General features: G+C 52.4%; 1 protein-coding gene across 1 annotated transcript in view; it reads left to right on the top strand.

The window, feature by feature from the left end:
• Positions 1-17,332, top strand: part of LDB3 (LIM domain binding 3) — a 66,044-nt gene that overhangs the window by 706 nt on the left and 48,006 nt on the right. The window contains exons 2-5 of the mRNA XM_042782979.1: positions 9,527-9,678; positions 10,258-10,333; positions 15,956-15,978; positions 16,998-17,201. Coding sequence (XP_042638913.1) covers positions 9,527-9,678; positions 10,258-10,333; positions 15,956-15,978; positions 16,998-17,201 — 455 coding nt within the window. The remainder of the gene's footprint in view (positions 1-9,526; positions 9,679-10,257; positions 10,334-15,955; positions 15,979-16,997; positions 17,202-17,332) is intronic.

The raw sequence follows: 17,332 nt of genomic DNA, 5'->3' as shown, positions 1-17,332 counted from the left end.
CTCCTGGCTGATTTGCTGCCTGTCTCACTTCGTGCCCCCATACCCCTCTGTCCCACAATGTCTGCAATCAGGGGAATGTCACACCACAATGGAGTCCATCTAAGTAACTCTCATCACCCAGTAGGATCCACTGAAGTCCAGAGAGGTGTCAAAAGCTAGGATGTGCTCAAATATAAACTCTCTATGAGTGAGAACTTGTTTTCATCACTGCTATGTCCCCAGCACCTAGCAAAGTATCTATACCATGGTAGGTGCTCAATAAATACATGTCAAATAAAAGGGAGTCTCCAGCAAAACCCTGGCAGGTGATGAGATATGCAAGGGAATAGGACAAGCCCTGCCTGGTGGGGCAGGGCAGAGACTGAGCACCTGGCAGGTTTGTCTTAGGCAAGAGGGGCAGGATGAAGCCCCAGGATGTGAATGGAGGGTAGCAGATGACAGGAGGTAACCAGTGGCTGCCTACACATGGCATAGGGAGATGGTTTCTTCACCAGAGCAACAGAGACTTGCTTTGGGTGGGGGTAGGAAAAGCACTGAGTTAGGTACTCAGGGAAGGCCTAAACAGTGCTGATAGAGATGCAGGGAGCCTGGGGAGATGGGCAAACCCGGAGCATAGTTAGTTGCAAAGGGTCAAGGGTTCCATTGGGGAAGAGCAGTCTTGGTTCTTGAATCCACGTGGGTACTTAAGGGGACCCCACGAATGAGAAGTCCCACTCAGGGTGCCATAGGAGCCCTGTAACAGCCACAGATGCCACACTCCCTCTAGGGTGAGGCTGCTGGCCTGGCTCTGGTCTAAGAAAAAATCCCTGAACTCCATCCCTTACTGGAGATCTAGCTCATTCTAACCCAGAGTCTCTACCCTTCCAGGCCTACTGACCTGGAGACCACAGACCTGCACTAAAAGGAAAGCCCAGAACCTTGCACACCTCTCCTGGGGATATACAGACATTTGAGGCCCAGTGGAAACACAGCTGCCATCTCATGGTTGCAGGTCCTCTCCCTTTATGAGGCGGGCTGTCCACCCTGATTCTCAGGCCCCCTAGTCTCCCCTGGTCTCCCACACCTGGGACTGAGACCAGGTTTCCTCCAATCCCATCATCCTCAAGACTTCCTGTTGGTGCTCCCTGCCTTATCCCTGGGGACAGAAATTAGCCCTCCTGGTTCAGTGGCACCCAGATAGCCAATGACTTCACCCAAGGTCTATGTGCCACCTGGCCCTGGCTGGCCAAGGGCTTAAATTGCAGCACAGAGGACTTAAGCTAGATAGCAGGAGGAATGTCCTCTCTGCAGGGAGGCAGTGTGCAGGGATATACTGGAGCCAGTGACCAGGAGGACTTTTAAAAATAGAACCTGCTGCTCAGGCAAGGTATTAGGGGATGCACATGATGGCTGCCAGCTCCCCTCAGGAGCATACCCTCCCCCAAGTCACCAAGGCCATGAAGCAACTTGGACTGGGTGCTAAGGCCCTCCCCAGGCTCAGAGCCTCTTGCTAATGCTGTGAGCTCAGACATCCCATGCTCAGTGCCTCACTGGAGGGGTGAACACACTGCCCCTCCACCCACCTGGGTTGTGGGATCTTGTTGGGGCTCTTAAGGCCCTTCTGCAGCAGAATCACCACCACCCCACTCCCCAGTGGATGCAGAGCCGGTGTCTCTGGAGAAACCCCACCCCTACCCAGCCTTACCCACTTTCCACTCTGTGCTAAGGGCAGGGTGCAGCTGGGACATCCCAGCCAAGCCTTTGCCACAGGTACTGGTGGAAGCTATTGCAGTGGGGACTTTGGCAAGGACAGAGCTTGTTGGTTCTCAATGGCGTGGCAGCCCCTGCACATATTCATGACAATCCTAAGGGGGCGGTCAGGCAAGCCAGGCTGGGATGATCTGTATCACATCAGAGCAGGGCAAACCAAGACCCACATTTGCTATGAGATGGAGAGTGGAACTTCTGTGCCCTTGGGAAACTCCCAGATCCCACTCCTGCCCCCATCACCCTTCTGGCTTTGACCACTGGACTGGAAACCCCACCCCCACCCATAGTCAGCTGCAAGCACTGGTTGCAGACTCTTCCTGTAATAAAGCCCACTTGACGGCACATAACAACAACAACAACAACAACCTGGGAGCTCTGGTAGCATAGTGGCTAAGGCACTTGACTGCTAACCAGAAGTCTGGCGGTTCAAACCCACCAGCCACTCCTCGGAAGGAAGATGGGGCAATCTACTTCCGTAGTGATACTGCCTCAGAAACCCAAGGAGGGGTCGCTATGAGTCGGGTCTGACTCGACGGCACATAACAACAACAACAACAACAACTGGCCTACCTAGGGCTAGGGTGGCAGCTCCCTATTCCCACTGGCCCCAAACTCAGGCAAGGGCAGCCCCCTCAGTCCTCACAGAACATGTGGACAGAAGGCTGCCCTTCAGTGGTTCACAGCCTCAGGGCCCACTGAGAAGGGATTTCAGGAGGAGACAGGAGGGTGGAGGGAAAATGCCTTTATTTATCCGGGACAGGTGCACCAGGGCCTGTAACACAAGCTGCCCTCTCACCCCTACCCGCCCAACCCCAGCCAGTGCTCCAGGAAGTGGGGGAGGGACAGGACAGCCACCAAGGGAACCCAACAAAGGCTCAGCCGCCATTCCTGTCCCTGCAGCTTGACCAGAGGCTGGGCTATGGCCTGGAGTCTCACCTCTCTGTACCTTGTTACTGACCCTGGCTTTATGCAGAGATAGAGGTTTTTATTTGACTCTGCCACTCACAGCTGTGTTCCCCCTGAAAAGTCAGCTTGCTTGTCTCAGCCTGTTTTTTCCTCTGCAAAATGGGGATAATGCATTCATGAAAGTGCTTCCCAACATGCACTTGTGAAAGTACAGTTTATTTGTTGTTCAGCAAGGTATGCTCAGGAATGGGGTGGGGGGAGACTGTGGGCCAAGAAGGCAAGCCTCTCTGCTTGATGACTCCCATCCCTCAGGACCTTACCCCACCAGGCTTCATAGGCCTGCCTGGGGCACTAGCTCAGAGACCTCAGCCCCTCTGCTGTTGTGTATTTATCAGACTTTCCCAGACACAGTGGGAATGCTGAGGACAGAGGGTCCCCAGGGAGAGGTAGGGAGACAGGTCAAGACTATTCTAGGGCAGCTGTGCCAGCAATCCCTGGAATTTTGAGGCTGCTAGAGCATAGCGTGCTGTTTCTTGGGCAGCACCTAACAGTGCTGACAGGCCATGCTGTTTATAGCTGAGCTGAAGGTCAGGGGAGCCTCTGAGGGCTCCTGCAGGGCTGGAGCCTCTCTGACTAGAACACAAACTTAGAGGTTCCCCAGACCAGTCCCTCTGCTCCCATGCTTCACTTCCTAGGGCTCAGAGCTGTCCATCACCCTGATGAGGGCTCTGAAGGGAGCAGAAATTCAGCTGGCTGGTTCCTAGGGGTGAGCTGGGAGACCTCCAGCCCAGAAGAGTCTCTCCCAATTCCCTGGGTCTCCTTCCCCCTCTATGTGGTTCCCTCTCATCCAGGGCTCCAGTAATTGCAAAGGCTTCCCATTCAGGGCTTTCCCACTCACAAACACTGCTTCTCCGCTCTTCTGGAGCCAGGCTGCCCTCCTTCCCCATCCCTTGAGAACCATCCTAGGATGCACAGGTTGTCCAGTGCTCTCTCGGTATCATTGAGTGTGATGTGCCAAGAGAGATCCAGGGTATCCAGGACAAAGAGGGAACTATGGATAGGAGGAGGAGAGGTACAGTGTCTGGGAAGAGAGGCAGAGGAGAATTAGGGAAGGAGAAAGCTTCCAGAAGGGCGTAGTCATCTAGAGGGGTGGGCAGTGACCCCCAGCTTTAGGCACAGGGAAGCAGGGTTTTAAACCAGTTCATTCTAATTCAACCCTCTGGTGAGAACTTGTACTTCCACTCCAGATATACTGAATGAGAATCCACATTTTAACAAGATCCTCAGGTGATTCTGAAGGTGTTCTTGTTAAAATGTAGATTCTGATTCAGTATAACTGGGATGGAAATGCAAATTTTCAGCAGGGGACTGAATGGAAATGAATGAGTTGGAAGCCTGTAAGAAAGTCATTGGAGCTCTGGTGGCGTAGTGCCTAAGGCATTGGACTGCTAACCAGAAGGCCGGTGGTTCAAACCCACCAGTCACTCCTCAGAAGGAATGTTTGGGCAATCTACTATCTGTAGTGATACCACCTTGGAAACCCAAGGAGGAGTCACTATGAGTCAGATCTGTATCCTACTCAGTGGCAGGGAGTTTGCTTTTGGTTTAAACTAGACAGCTGAACATGAGAGGGATGTGGACAGTAGAGGCAGCACCTGCTGATCACTTCTTGGAGAAACCTGAGTGTGAAAAAAGGAGAGAAACACAGCAAGACCTGGTTGGAGCAGCAAAGACAGGAAAGGCTCTTAGGATAGAAGAAATTGTGGCTTGTTTATCTGCCAGAATAGGATTGGGGAGTAGGGCCATGAGGAGACAGAAGGTTTGAGTGAGAGAGTGAGGGATGGAGCAAGGAAGGTACCAAGGGAGGCCAGATGGGAAGGGAGTAAACACAGCTGTGCCAGTAATTCAATCATTCAATGTTAAAATGCATTTTCACTTAGGGCTCCCAGGGAAGTACCTGAGGTGGTCAGCCTAGAGGGTTGGGAGGAAGAGATTCTAGAAGTCACACCCTTCATCATAAGCATCTACTACCTGCCGTCCTCTTCTCTCCATAACCCTACACTGGAAGATCTAAAGGGGAAGGAATTCTGTCTGAGGCCTATCTGGCAATGGATTACTGGCCCAAAGACCCTAGAGGGCTGATAGGGGTGATGGCCAGAGCTGTTCGCAGAATCCAGCTGCCCTTCTTGCTGCCAGAGGAGTGAGGAAGTAGGAGCCTATGGCTTGGTACAACTGGAGCCCATTTGGTGCCTTGTTTCCCTGGGTCAGAACTTCTCTTCCTTCCACCATGATACCCAGCTTCCTCAGGGGACCCCATATATGGCAGCACCAGAGGATGTGGCCTGCCAACCTCAGCCCCTCTGGCACTTCCTGGGAAAGGGCCAGGGTCAGCATCTATACTTAGGGCCTCTTTGGTTTAGAACTTGCCTAAAATTTTCTCAGCTCTGCACTCTCCTTACATAATCCCTATTTAATAACATAATCCTCACAATAATCCCAGGGAAAGGCATTGTCGCACTATTTACACTTAAGGACATGGAGACTGAAACTAGACCCTTACATTGGGCTTATACCAAAATCCATGCTCTTACTGTTTGCTGCCTCCCTCCCAGGCACTCTCAAGTAGCTTTGGCCACTGGTGCTCCTTGGCACCCAGCCACTCCTGTGTTCCCCTCTCTGGGATGCCCTGAGACCACAGTCCAACAAGGCAGAGGGACTCCTTCAGGCCAGGAAACTGAGCCTGTCCTGGGAAGATGGGATATCAGGGGTCTCTGGGTTCTGCCCAGGGTAGATTCCCGATGAATGAGGGCTGTTCATAGGAAAGAGCTTCTCAATGTCCAGGAGAAGATACAATTAAAAAAAAAAGAAAAAAAAACTCCAAGGATTTAGCCACCTTGAGTCCTTTCTGGAACAAGGTAATGGGGAACAAGGGAATAAACAGGTGAGATACTTCGATATGTCATCCCTGCCCTGATGCTGTCATGAAGTTCTGGGCAGGCTGGTCCTGCTGTGGGGGAAAGGGACCTGATTGATGGTCTTTGGCCTGGCTGCTGAGCAACCTTCTTAAGGCACCTGCCTCCTGCTCTAAGGAGACCTAAACAGAACTAGAGGAGTCTATCACTGAAAAGGGATATCAGCATCCCTGCCCCCACCTGAGGGATCTTGAGCCCTGCCCAGGGCAGCCAAAAGCCTGGCCAGCTGAGCCCTGACAAGCAGAGGCAGGTGCTGGGAGAGCACACCAGGGGCCAGCATGGAGGATCCCCACTGGACTGTCTGACTGCTGACCAGGCCCAGGGGAAGGTGAGCTCTCCCCCAGCAATAAGAATTATTGAAGACCACACCAGAGGATAAGGGGGAACAAGGCAGGACCAGGTAAGGGCAAGAGCCAGAAATCCATCCAGAAGAACTGTCATTAACCGGGCCAAGCCTAAGTGGGGGGAGAGATATTTTTGAGGCAGCTTGAAAGAAGGACATTTCAGATGTCCTGCACTTACCCTAGTGGCTCTGGCCCCAGCCTCCCTTGGATGTCTGGTATCCTTGCTTACAGCATCATCCATGATCTGGGCACAACCTACATCCTGCCTGGAGGACATCACCTTCATAGGCCCCAGTCCCAGCCCTTCTGTCTGGAGTCTGCAGCTGCCCCACACACAGAAGTTTCCTGCTGCAGACATACCCTGCTTTGTAGGTAGTTGGAAGCATCTGGGAGGAGCCCTCCTGGGAGCTACTTGAGGGGAGCTTTGCTGTGGGAGAGCTCTGCAGGCAGTCCAACAGGACAATAGAAAACTAAAACCCAAACCCACTGCCATAGAGTCGAGAGTTAATTCCTACTCATAGTGACCCCCATTGGGTTTCCAAGGCAGTAAATCTTCAAGGAAGTAGATTGCTTCATCTTCCTTCTGCAGAGCAGGTGGTGGGTTTGAGCCATCAACCTTCTGGTTAGGAGTCAAATGTCTTAGGCACTGCACCACCAGTGCTCCTTAGGACAATAGAGCCACTTCAAAATTTACCTTGAATGGAAACATACCGATGTCTGCAATTTTCTCTGAAATGCTTAAAAAATAAGGTGGATGGATGGATAGAAGGATAGAGGGACAGATGTATGATAAAGCAAGTTCCATAAAATGTTATAGTAGAATCATGTTGGTAGGAATTTAGGTGTTCACTGTGAAATTCTTTCAGCTTTTTTCAGTCTGAAAATGTTTATAATAAAATGTTGGGGATAACAACTCTGGTAGCATAGTACCTAAGGCACTTAACTGCTAACCAGAAGGCTGGCGGTTCAAACCCACCAGCCATTTCTCAGAAGGAAGGTTGGACAATCTACTTCCATAGGGATACTGCCTTGGCAACCCAAGGAGGGGTCGCTATGAGTCAGGCCCAATTCGACAGCACAGAACAACAACAAATGTGAAGACAGAGGTGTAAGGAAAGGCAATTTTCTACAGGGTAGGCTGGCTGGGCAACTCAAGTTGCCTTCAGGAAGCTCCCCTCAATCTAGAAAAATGTACTGTTTTGTTTTGTTTTTTAAAACTTTGTTTAATCCCTACATTGGAAAGAAACACTTCTGTCATTAGTGGAGAGAGGCTCTCTATGGCAGTGAAATTGTGGGTAAGAGCTATGTGTATTTTGAAAAGTCCCAGGTTGTTCTAAGATGTTGCCACGTGAGCCTGAGAGCATTCTGGACTTTGCAAATCAGATGATGTAGCTTCCTGGCATCCTTGGTATTTCTCCATCGTCCCTGCCCTCTCTCAGTGGATTTGGGACTGTGGGACTCTGAGTACACATGGCCAGTGTTTAAGAAGTCCCTGGGGCTGACATAGCTGGTCAATGTGATTGACAAGGGTTCTACTGCTCTTATTGTTATCACTAGTGTAGTGTAGGACAGTGTTTCTGTGACAGGTAGTACAGTTAAACAGGAACCATTCAGTCCCTGAACCACCCTCTGGAGCAGATCTGTGATGAACTGGAGATTGTAGGGTATCCTGGGTTGGCCCAGGCCCAGTATCACCAAGGGTGGGAGTTCCCTAGGAAAGGGCCTGACAGGAGGCTTCCAGCAATGCATCTACAAGCCCATAGCCTGGCCAGAAGCCAACCCAGGCTTGGCACCTGGGGCATGGGATGATCCTAGGTCCTCTCTGGGCTCCTCCTATGATGGTCCCACACTTTAGCCACAATCTGGCTTCTGCCAGTGCTAAGAGCTGGGCTTGTCTCTAGGGTGTAGCCTGGAAGGTGACTGGGATATGCTCCAGAGAAGCTAGAACTGGCTGGTGGGCATGTTGGAGAGGAAAAGCCAAGGGATACCCTCCAATCACAGCTGGGGGGTGGGCTCCCAGAGGCTCTTCTTTCCTATGATGTCACTGGAACCAGGACCTCTATGGCCTTCCACATAATGTCATGGGTTGGGGGGGCCTCCACGTAATGTCACAGGGTCAGGTCATAAAGTCATTTTATGTGATGTCAACAGAGTACAGGGCCCCCATGGCATTCCACATGATACCATGAGGTGGGGCGGGGAGTGACATACCATGAGCTATCTTGAGAGGTAGGGCTTCATCACATTCCACGTAATGACACTAGGATAGTTCAAGTCATTTTAAGTGATATCACTAGGCCTGCTAGAATTTTGCATTTCCTGTGATATCACTGGGAGCTCTGGTGGCATAGTCCCTAAGGCATTTGACGGCGAACCAGAAGACTGGGTGGTTCAAACCCACCAGCCACTCCTCGGAAAGAAGTTTGGGCAATCTACTTCCATAGTGACCACTCGGAAACCCAAGGAAGGGTCGCTATGAGTAGAGTCTGACTTGATGGTAGTATGTTTGTTTGGTTGTTTAGTGATATAACCGTGGGATGGGTAACTATAGCATTCAGCATGATATTACCCGGGGGGCAGGGCATGCATTGTGTGTGATGGCACTAAGACTAGAGTCTGAGTCACTGTGACATACTAGATAATGTCCCTGAGGGCAAGGTCTTCTTGACATTCCCTAGACATTCCTGGAGTCAAATCTCTGTGGCATTCTGTGTGAGGGGACTGGGCCTACGGATTCTAATATTTTGGATGTCATTGGGGTGCAGGATTTGGGAACTGGCCCCCACACCTGAATTCCCCTTTCTGGAAGTATGAAGTGACCACTGAGCACCAAACCCTACCCCATTTCCCAGTTAACCCTACTCTTGTCTATGAAGCTTACTGCTCCCCCCAGGCAAAGCTAAGGGTTCCCCCAGCCCTCTGCCCACCTTTGATGGTAGTAGCACTAAATATTTGCACTATGATGCAGTAAATACATAGGTGCATTTCTCCTGCCTGCTAGCCCAAAAACATCCCTAGGATAGTGCTGAGTCTTCCCTCCTTCCTAGAGCCTAGAAAGTGCTCCACAAGTGTGCCAGGTGAAGCTGTTAGAGTAGGCTAACTGACATAACAAATAGCCCCTAAATCTCAATGGTCTAGCACAAGAAAAATTTATTTCTCACTCCTACAAGGTGCAGTGGGATTGCTCTGCAAGTCATCTCTCTTTCAAGCAGTTGCTCCAGGAAGCAAGCCCCTTCTGGTTCCTGGTTCCACTGTCCTCCTCTGGGTCCTCTGCAGTCAACTGACAAGCCGAGCATGCAGATGATTACAGGACCACAAGCAGACTTGGAAGTGATGTGCACTGCTTCCACCACATTCCACTGGCCAGTGCTGGCCACTAAATACAAGTCCTGGGAAATGTGGGACAGCCATGTGCCAGGAAGAGAAGCAGCTAGAAGCTAGCTAGAAGCAGCCACTACTGGTCACAGTGAATGAAAGACAATGAACAGGTTTCTCCCCTGAGGACCAGCTCAGTCTTCTTCACATAAGCTCATTCCCCTTCTCCTGCCTTCTTAGATCACACCAGGCAGCAAGGCAGCCCAGTCCCAGCTCAGCCAAGGTGACCTTGTGGTGGCCATTGATGGTGTCAACACAGATACTATGACCCACCTGGAGGCCCAGAACAAGATCAAGTCAGCCAGCTACAATCTAAGTCTCACCCTGCAAAAGTAGGTCACAACTCTTTCGAGCAGTGAAGGTTGGGAGGGTTTGGGGGGCTACCCGGAGGGCAAGGGAGAGATTGTCCAGCAGCAATTACATGGGCAGCCCTGTGCTAAAGGATGTACATGGAGGTAAGTACCAGAGGAAGGACCAAGCTCAAGTCGTTGTCAAGCACCTGCTCTGTCAGTGTCTAAAAGTAGCCATTACTGCCTCACTTTACATATGAGGCTCAGAGAAGATGAGCCAGGGCTACATCCATGGTAAGGGGTCAGCTGGGGCCTGGAAGGAAGGTTTTCTGACTCCAAAGCCCATATTCTATCTTCTACTATCCCCAGGCAACCTCCCAAGAAGTTAGCAGAGGCCCATAAGTGCAGGCCAAAAGACCTTGTGGCACTGCCATCTCAGTCATGGCCAGGCCCAGTGCCTTGCAGGGAGGACCTTGGCCATGGGAGTAGACAGTGGACCTCAGGACCCCTGACCTTGTTGCCCAGTTCTCACTTGTTTCCCTCACCAACCTCACCCAGGTAAGGGAGTCCCTGGTCCCTGGAGCCACTGTTCTCACTTGGTCCCATTTCTGGCTTCTCCAGGTCGAAGCGCCCCATTCCCATCTCCACGGCAACACCTCCAATCCAGTCCCCTCTGCCGGTGATACCCCACCAGAAGGTAGGTGCTGACTTCCAGTGGCAGGAGGGTCTATTCTCAGCTGAGATCCCGGCCTGCCTGGCCCAGCCCCTTGGCTGGCCCAACTGGGTGAGGAAGTGGCATCTGCCCTGCCTGCCTCCTATCCCCACCTTGGCTAACCCTGGGAGGTGGAGTAGTCCTGCAGGGAGAGGGTGTTCGACCCCTCAAAAAACAGAGTGTAGGGAGTACCGGCCTAAGTCCTACTGCCACCCTCAGGCCTCATGATTGAGCTAATGGAAAACTAGCTTGGGCTGGTCATCCTCCTAGCCATGGGGTACAAGCATCCAGAAGGCTCTGACCTTCATCTACCTGAGGGGGCTGGGCAGGGATTGGCATGAAGGGCATGGAAATTTATAGGCCCCAGATTGAGCCAGCCACCTCAAGGGAGACACCAGACACATAGGAGCCTACTGGCCCAAGGGGTTTCTCCTCCACCATGGATCTCTCCCTCTGATTACCATTTCCCCACCTGCCCCTCAAGCTTCCCTCCCTAGCCCCAAAATGGACATTTGCAGTACATGTCCCTATGGCCCCCTCAGCAGTACTGATGGTGGCCACAGAGGCAAGCATAGGAGAGGAGGTGGAGCCCTGGACTCAGGATCTCACCACCAGCCCCATGCCCCTCCCTGTTTTGGCCAAGCAGCCCAATCCTACAGACGCAAAGGGCTCAACCCCATGCATGGGAGTTCCTCCCATGGCCCCTGCCTGTGTGACATCAGACTGACTTGATCTTTGAGTGGGGTATGAGTGAACCATGGGTGGCTGGAGAGAAGGGAGAAGAGATGAGTGGTTCCCTGGGCCACCACCTGGGCAGATAGACTTAACAGAGGGAAAGAGAGGTTGACTTGGAGTTTGGAATAGGTAACATTTTGGGAAACTGAGCAGAAGGCTGCTTGGGAGACATTGCAGACATGCACTAAGGAAACGAAATGCCAGCCCAGCTACTTCCTTATCCTCCCCTCCACTCTACCAGTTCACAGTCAGCCCGGCAGTTCAGGATGCATAGTTTCCCCAATAGAGGGGAGACAAGTCTCAGGACCTCTCACCAGCTATATGGGGGCATCTCAGAGTGGGGTGAGCTGACATAGGATGGAGGTGACACCGTACCACCCTCTAAGCCTCATACCTGTCTTCCTCTGGCCCCATAGGCAGGCTTGGCTTGGCTTTCTATGCAGGGCTTTGCTTTTTGCCCAGGTAAATACACTGGGGGGCCCAGAAGCTGGTGCTACTCTTGTTCCTCTCTCAAAGCCCTTTCTTCCAGGTGCCTGTCTGACCCCTCTCAGCTCTGTGCAGGGGCTCCAAGCTGCAGGAGGGGGTGGGGGGCTGCTGGGAGCTCACACTAACACCTCTGTTTCAGGTATGCACCTCTCTAACACTCTCTTCTCTCTCCCCTGCATGGTGCTGCCCTGTGCCAGGACCCTGCTCTGGACATGAACGGCAGTCTGGTGGTGCCCAGCCCCAGCCCTGAGGCACCGGCCAGCCTAGGCAACCCAGTCACAACGGAGCTCAGGCAGAACTTGAGCTCCTCCTTCTCCCAGACCTCTGTCTTCTCCCACATGGAGGCCTCTGACCCCTCCCCTCCATGGGGCAGCCTGGGGGCCAAGACCAGCCCAGAGAGCCCAAAAATCCCACTGGGCTCGAGACAGCCAAAGCAGTATAACAACCCTATTGGCCTGTACTCAGCAGAGACCCTGAGAGAGATGGCTCAGATGTATCAGCTGAGCCTCCGAGGGAAGGCCTCATGTACTGGACTCCCAGGAGGGTAGGTAATATGGGTGTACAGCTCTCCACAGTGCTTATGGCAACCTGGGTCTTCAGTGCTCTGCAGAGGCCTGGTCTAGGGGTCAGAGCCAGGAGCTGGCCCCATCCAGGCACCCCCAAGCCCTTGAGGCAGTGCAGGCTGAAAGGAATGAAAGCCATGGTCCCTTCTTGGCCTTTGCTATGGGTGAACCCATCATTGCTTTACTCAGTCACCCTCAGGGTAGCATATGAGATTTTCCAGATATGGAAATTAAGGCTCAGACAAGGTTAAGTTGTGGTCCAGCTTCCAGCTATTAATGGCCAAATCAGAATTTGAATGTAGGAGACTGACTCCCAAAACTGACATATCAGGCTACCCCTCAGAACATGACAACATAGCCTGCTGTCCCCAGGAGCTATAGGGAAAGGGACATGCTGGTCCTTGCCCTCTGGGAGCCCTGAGGCAGAAGCAGGAAAGAACTAGAGAGGTAGGAGGGTGAATTCTCTACAGCTGGGAAAGGTCTGGGAAAGTTCCTGGAAGAGGAGCGCCTGAGTGTTAGGAGAGGAGAGCAAGTTGCAGGCCAGGGTGGGGCAGCAAAGCAGCAGATCCCCAAGGGGAAAGGGGTTATGGAGGAACAGAGCAGCCCTTACAGCACCCTCACCCTGTCGTCTAGCTTGGGGACTCTGTGAGCACAGGAATGAAAAGAACATGGAACTGGGAAGTCGTACTGGGGCTGAGCACATCTCACTTGTTATCTTATTTTAATCCCCAACACAGCCTGGGCAATTTTATAATGATCTCTGTTTTTGAGAGGCAGAACAGGCAGAGTTAAGGCACTACAGCATAGTGGTTAGGGGTTCAGGTTCCTTGTCTGTACAACTGGTACAATCACATTGTCCATGTCACAGGTTATAGTAAGGATTCAGCATGAGTAAAGCTTGGAGCTATTGTCTGGAACCTACATGACCTCATGCCAGAATTTGAATCTAGTTCAGTCTGGCCCACACCCTTCCCTCTGCCATGGCTGCAGAAGGCACCTGTGCCCCCAGGCCCCTGCTCCCATGTAGATGCCCCAGCTTCTCCAGTTCTCTTAGCTCTTCATGGTACCTGAGTAAAACTGGTCTCCGACATGTCATGGCCTGAGAATCTAGGCTCTTGATTTCCTTCACTCAACGTGGTAGAGCCATATTACCCCCATCCCACTGTCTTCTCCAGGCCATAAAGGGCTTTTGCCAGTGAACTCAGGGGATGGTGGAACAGAAATAGCCTCCTTTGATGGAATAGAAGCTCTTCCTGATCTTCTTTGAAAATGGGCCTAGGAAGGGAGGTCTCCCTGGGTGGACTGGGACTCCCATGAGGCAGTGATGGTAATGTCTCCCCTTACTGAGCCCTCACTTTGGGCTAGGGGCCAGCTAAGCAATTCACAAGTTTTATCCAACACAACTCTCAGAAACCTCAGAAACAGATATCTTCCCCATTTTGCAGCTAAGAAATAGAAGCTCAGAGAACTTGATTTGTTTGTTCAAGGTTGCACAGCTAGCACCTGAGTCTGTCTGACTCAATTCTACATTGAGACAGGACCTACCAAACTGCTTGGGAAAGTCTCACGACTCTGAAGTACTCTTCTGCTGGTGAGAGGTTTCCCAGAACCCGACAAGTATACAAATTATTACTTGACACTCAGAGCAGCAGGGTCCAATAACTTCCCTCCAAGGGCAGGTGAGCTGGGGAAAGAAGATGGTGGTGCTCACCCCAAGTGAAAGTTGGTTGCCGCTGAATGTAGTTCCTGTTCTGGAGCAATGCTGGCTAGGCTAGCCCAGCACAGCTTCTGCTGAGCTGAGGCCACCTCCTTAGTTAAGGGACACAGATCATCAGGGTCACAGGCCACAGGGTCAACAAATGCTAATCATCATGTCTATGCACTTCACACTTACCAAACTAAGTGGTTTATACTCTGGATACATTTGGTCTGAACTGTCAGATGGACATTGTCATCTCAGTTTCATGAATGAGAAAACTGAAGCTGAGATGAAAGAAGATGACTTGTCCAGTCACAGCACTAGAAAGAGGCAGTGTCAGGATTTGAACTCTGCTCTATGTGGCTTCAACGGGAAGCACCTTCCCCTACATTTTCCTCTGGGCATCTTGCAATGATTCCACTCACAGCTTGTTATCCTTGTAGGAGGAGTGGAGAACTCCTCCGTCCTCACTGGGACTGGAACTGGAGGACAGTGTCTCTTGGGCCACTTGGTGCAAGGGCGCCTAGGGCATTTCTTGCATCTCTGGTTCATCCTTCCTGAGACATGAGCATTGCCTCCTCCCTGAGCTGTGGCTGCTGCATCATAAGCTCTAGGTCCTCAAGGAGAAGCTGAGCAGGGGCAGGAATCATTGTCAACCTGGGTGCCTGGTTAGAAGGAGATTTTTGCCCAGGGAAGGACAGATGCAACCTCTGAGGCCAACACAGCCCTCTGCAGGGGGCAGTGGGCTGGTCAGGGCAAGAGCTGACCCTGCAGTTGTCAGCAGTAGACAAAAATGGAGAAGGAATGGAAGCTCTGCGCCTGCCTGGCCCTTTCCTAATATAACTCCACTCACAGCTATTTTGAGCCTGGGAGGACATGGAATTTTATCAGCTCTAAGATGGTAGCATAGTGCATAAGGCACTTGACTGCTAACCAGAATGCTGGTGGTACAAATCCACCAGCCACTCCTTAGAAGGAAGATGGGACAATCTACTTCTGTAGTGATACTGCCTCGGAAACCCAAGGAGGGGTCGCTATGAGTCGGGTCCGACTCGACAGCACGTAACAACAACAACAACAAGATGGTAGCAGGCCTAGAGCTCAGTAGGGCCACTGCAAGGCTATCTGGGCTGGTGGCCCCTTCCTGGCTTTGCCCTGGATCCCCAGGGTCCTGACTTGAGAGATGGCAGAGCCAGACCATCTGGAACTCAGGCTTGCCTAGCCAAAGGCTACAGTAGGTGGGCAGATCTGGAGAGGTGCCAGAATTTGGGGGCAGAGCTTCCACCTTCCACTCTCCTTCCCCCTTAGGGTTCTAACCACAACACAGGCACTGTCAGGGTGTGCTGTTGCAGGGAATTTGCATTTGAAGAAGCATGATGCAGGCAATACTTGCCCCAAAGGGAGGACTTGCAGGATATTCTCTCTTACATAAGAGTGTGGGACAGGGGATTCCTGATCCTTCTTTGTTGCATCTAAGCAGGGCTGCCTCTATGGGCTGCTTTCCTGCAGCAAGCCCTGTACCCAGAGCTTCTCCCCTAGTGTCCCCTATCCTGAAGTCCTGCCTCACTGCTTGTACAGAGAAAGACAACAGGTCCTGGGGCAGTGAGTAAGCCTACACACACAACTCCTGCTAAGGGGAGCAGAACTGCCAGAATCCAACCCACTCCCCAGCCTAACTAAACCGAGCTAAGTTCAGAGCTGTTGTCTGGCCAGGAGGATGTGAAACCTTGGTCCTTCCCTTAGCAGCCACAGCTGTTCTTTTGTGCATTCCAGCTTCCACTCCTGCAACCAGGTTTTAGGGAGGTAAAGGGGCTTCAGGTATATGGCTTATGAGTGCCTTTGAAGATGGACAAGAAAACCTCCGTCAGCATGTGGGAGGTTCCTGAGGAGGACACGCTGCTGTGGTCATCATTTCTCACCCAAAGTGAGAGTCTCCAGGCAATTGTCTGGCTCCTGGCTCCAAACACTGCCCCCTCCCTCACTTCTGGTCCTCATCCAGAGCCAGTTCCGGCTGGCTTTGTTTGCCTCCACCACAATGAACGTCTGAGGACAACGAATGCTCTCACCCCTGGCAGGTTCTAGCTCTGATTGCTTCCTCTTGTTTCCTCTTTCTCTCCCCTTCAGGTGGTAGCCAACTCTCCAGCCAAGTTAGTATCAAGAAAGCATGTGTATGCGCAGTCAGCATATCCAAGCATGTGCCTGTGGGTCTGGTGTGAACAGCTGTGAGCCTGTGTTTGCATGTGTCCATGTATGTGCACACGTGAGTGGAGTGCAGATGTGTCCCTGATGAGCCTGCATGTGAGGGAAGCTGCCAGTCTGGAGCACACCCGAGGGTGGTGGGCTCCATCTGATGAGGCAGCCATCTAGTTCCCAATGTCCTGCTGCATCTGCTTAAGACTGCAGGCTGGCTTTGATGGGTAGTGGGTGGAGCGCCATGCTGAAACCATGTTCTGGGTGAGCCTGGAGAACATTTCTTCTGCCTGGGCGGGACTCTCCGAAGAGGCTGCCACGACTCTCCTTGGACAACACAACCAGCTAGATTGGGGCCTGAGCCATGCTCCGAGGAGCTCCAAGGAAGAAGATGCATACATCAAAACAGCTGAGGAGCAGAACCCAATGCTACGAGTACCAACCCCTTCATGGAGGAGCTTCGTTCAGAATCCCTGTGGGCGCACCCAATGGGGTCGTTTCTTGCCTTTGAAGATCGCTGCACTTGGGCTTCCAACTGCCTCTTGTGTGTGGGCCAGCTCCTTCGCCTCCCCCTATCCCTTATTTCTCCCAGCCCTTTGCGCTTCCTGGCTGTGTGTGGCAAGAGATCGCTCAATGCCTGGCGCCCCCTGCTGCCCCTAGGCAGTAGCTCAGGCTGAGCCTGGGACTGTAGGACACCTGGGAGAGGTGAAATCGTCATGAAAAACCTTCTTCAAAAGGCTTTGAGGGTGGGGTGGGCTGAGGATTTTTTCCAAACCAGACCAGTTTGGCCCACAGTCGGTGGGAGTTGGGGAGCCCACTTGGGAGTCAAGGCCTCAGCTTTGGGAGATCTCTCACACCCAACCAACAGCAATCCTTATGAGGGACCTTCCATGTAACCACCCCCTATGGCTCTTTTCTCCTTCCTCCTCCTCCCCACACCCCTCTCATCCTGCTCCTCACACACCCCTCCCCCCAGCGCCGACTACCAGGAACGCTTCAACCCCAGTGCCCTGAAGGACTCGGCCCTGTCGACCCACAAGCCCATTGAGGTGAAAGGACTGGGAGGCAAGGCCACCATCATCCACGCTCAATACAACACGCCCATCAGCATGTACTCCCAGGATGCCATCATGGACGCCATCGCTGGGCAGGCCCAAGCCCAGGGCAGTGACTTCAGTGGGTAAGCGTCTCCCCTCCTGCACCATGGGTCACCACCTCCCGCCACATAGCAGGGCGCAGTGCCTGAGGAGGCCACCGTGAGCCACTGGATCTTTAGGCATCGGACCACCTTTCTCTCTCCTGCCAAAGGCC

This window comes from Orycteropus afer, unplaced genomic scaffold (assembly GCF_000298275.1).
Source record: "Orycteropus afer afer isolate SDZICR_OR568_19922 unplaced genomic scaffold, OryAfe1.0 scaffold00547, whole genome shotgun sequence".
NCBI lineage: Eukaryota > Metazoa > Chordata > Mammalia > Tubulidentata > Orycteropodidae > Orycteropus > Orycteropus afer.
The sequence above is the reverse complement of the archived record's forward strand: the minus strand, read 5'-3'. Positions and strand labels throughout refer to the sequence as shown.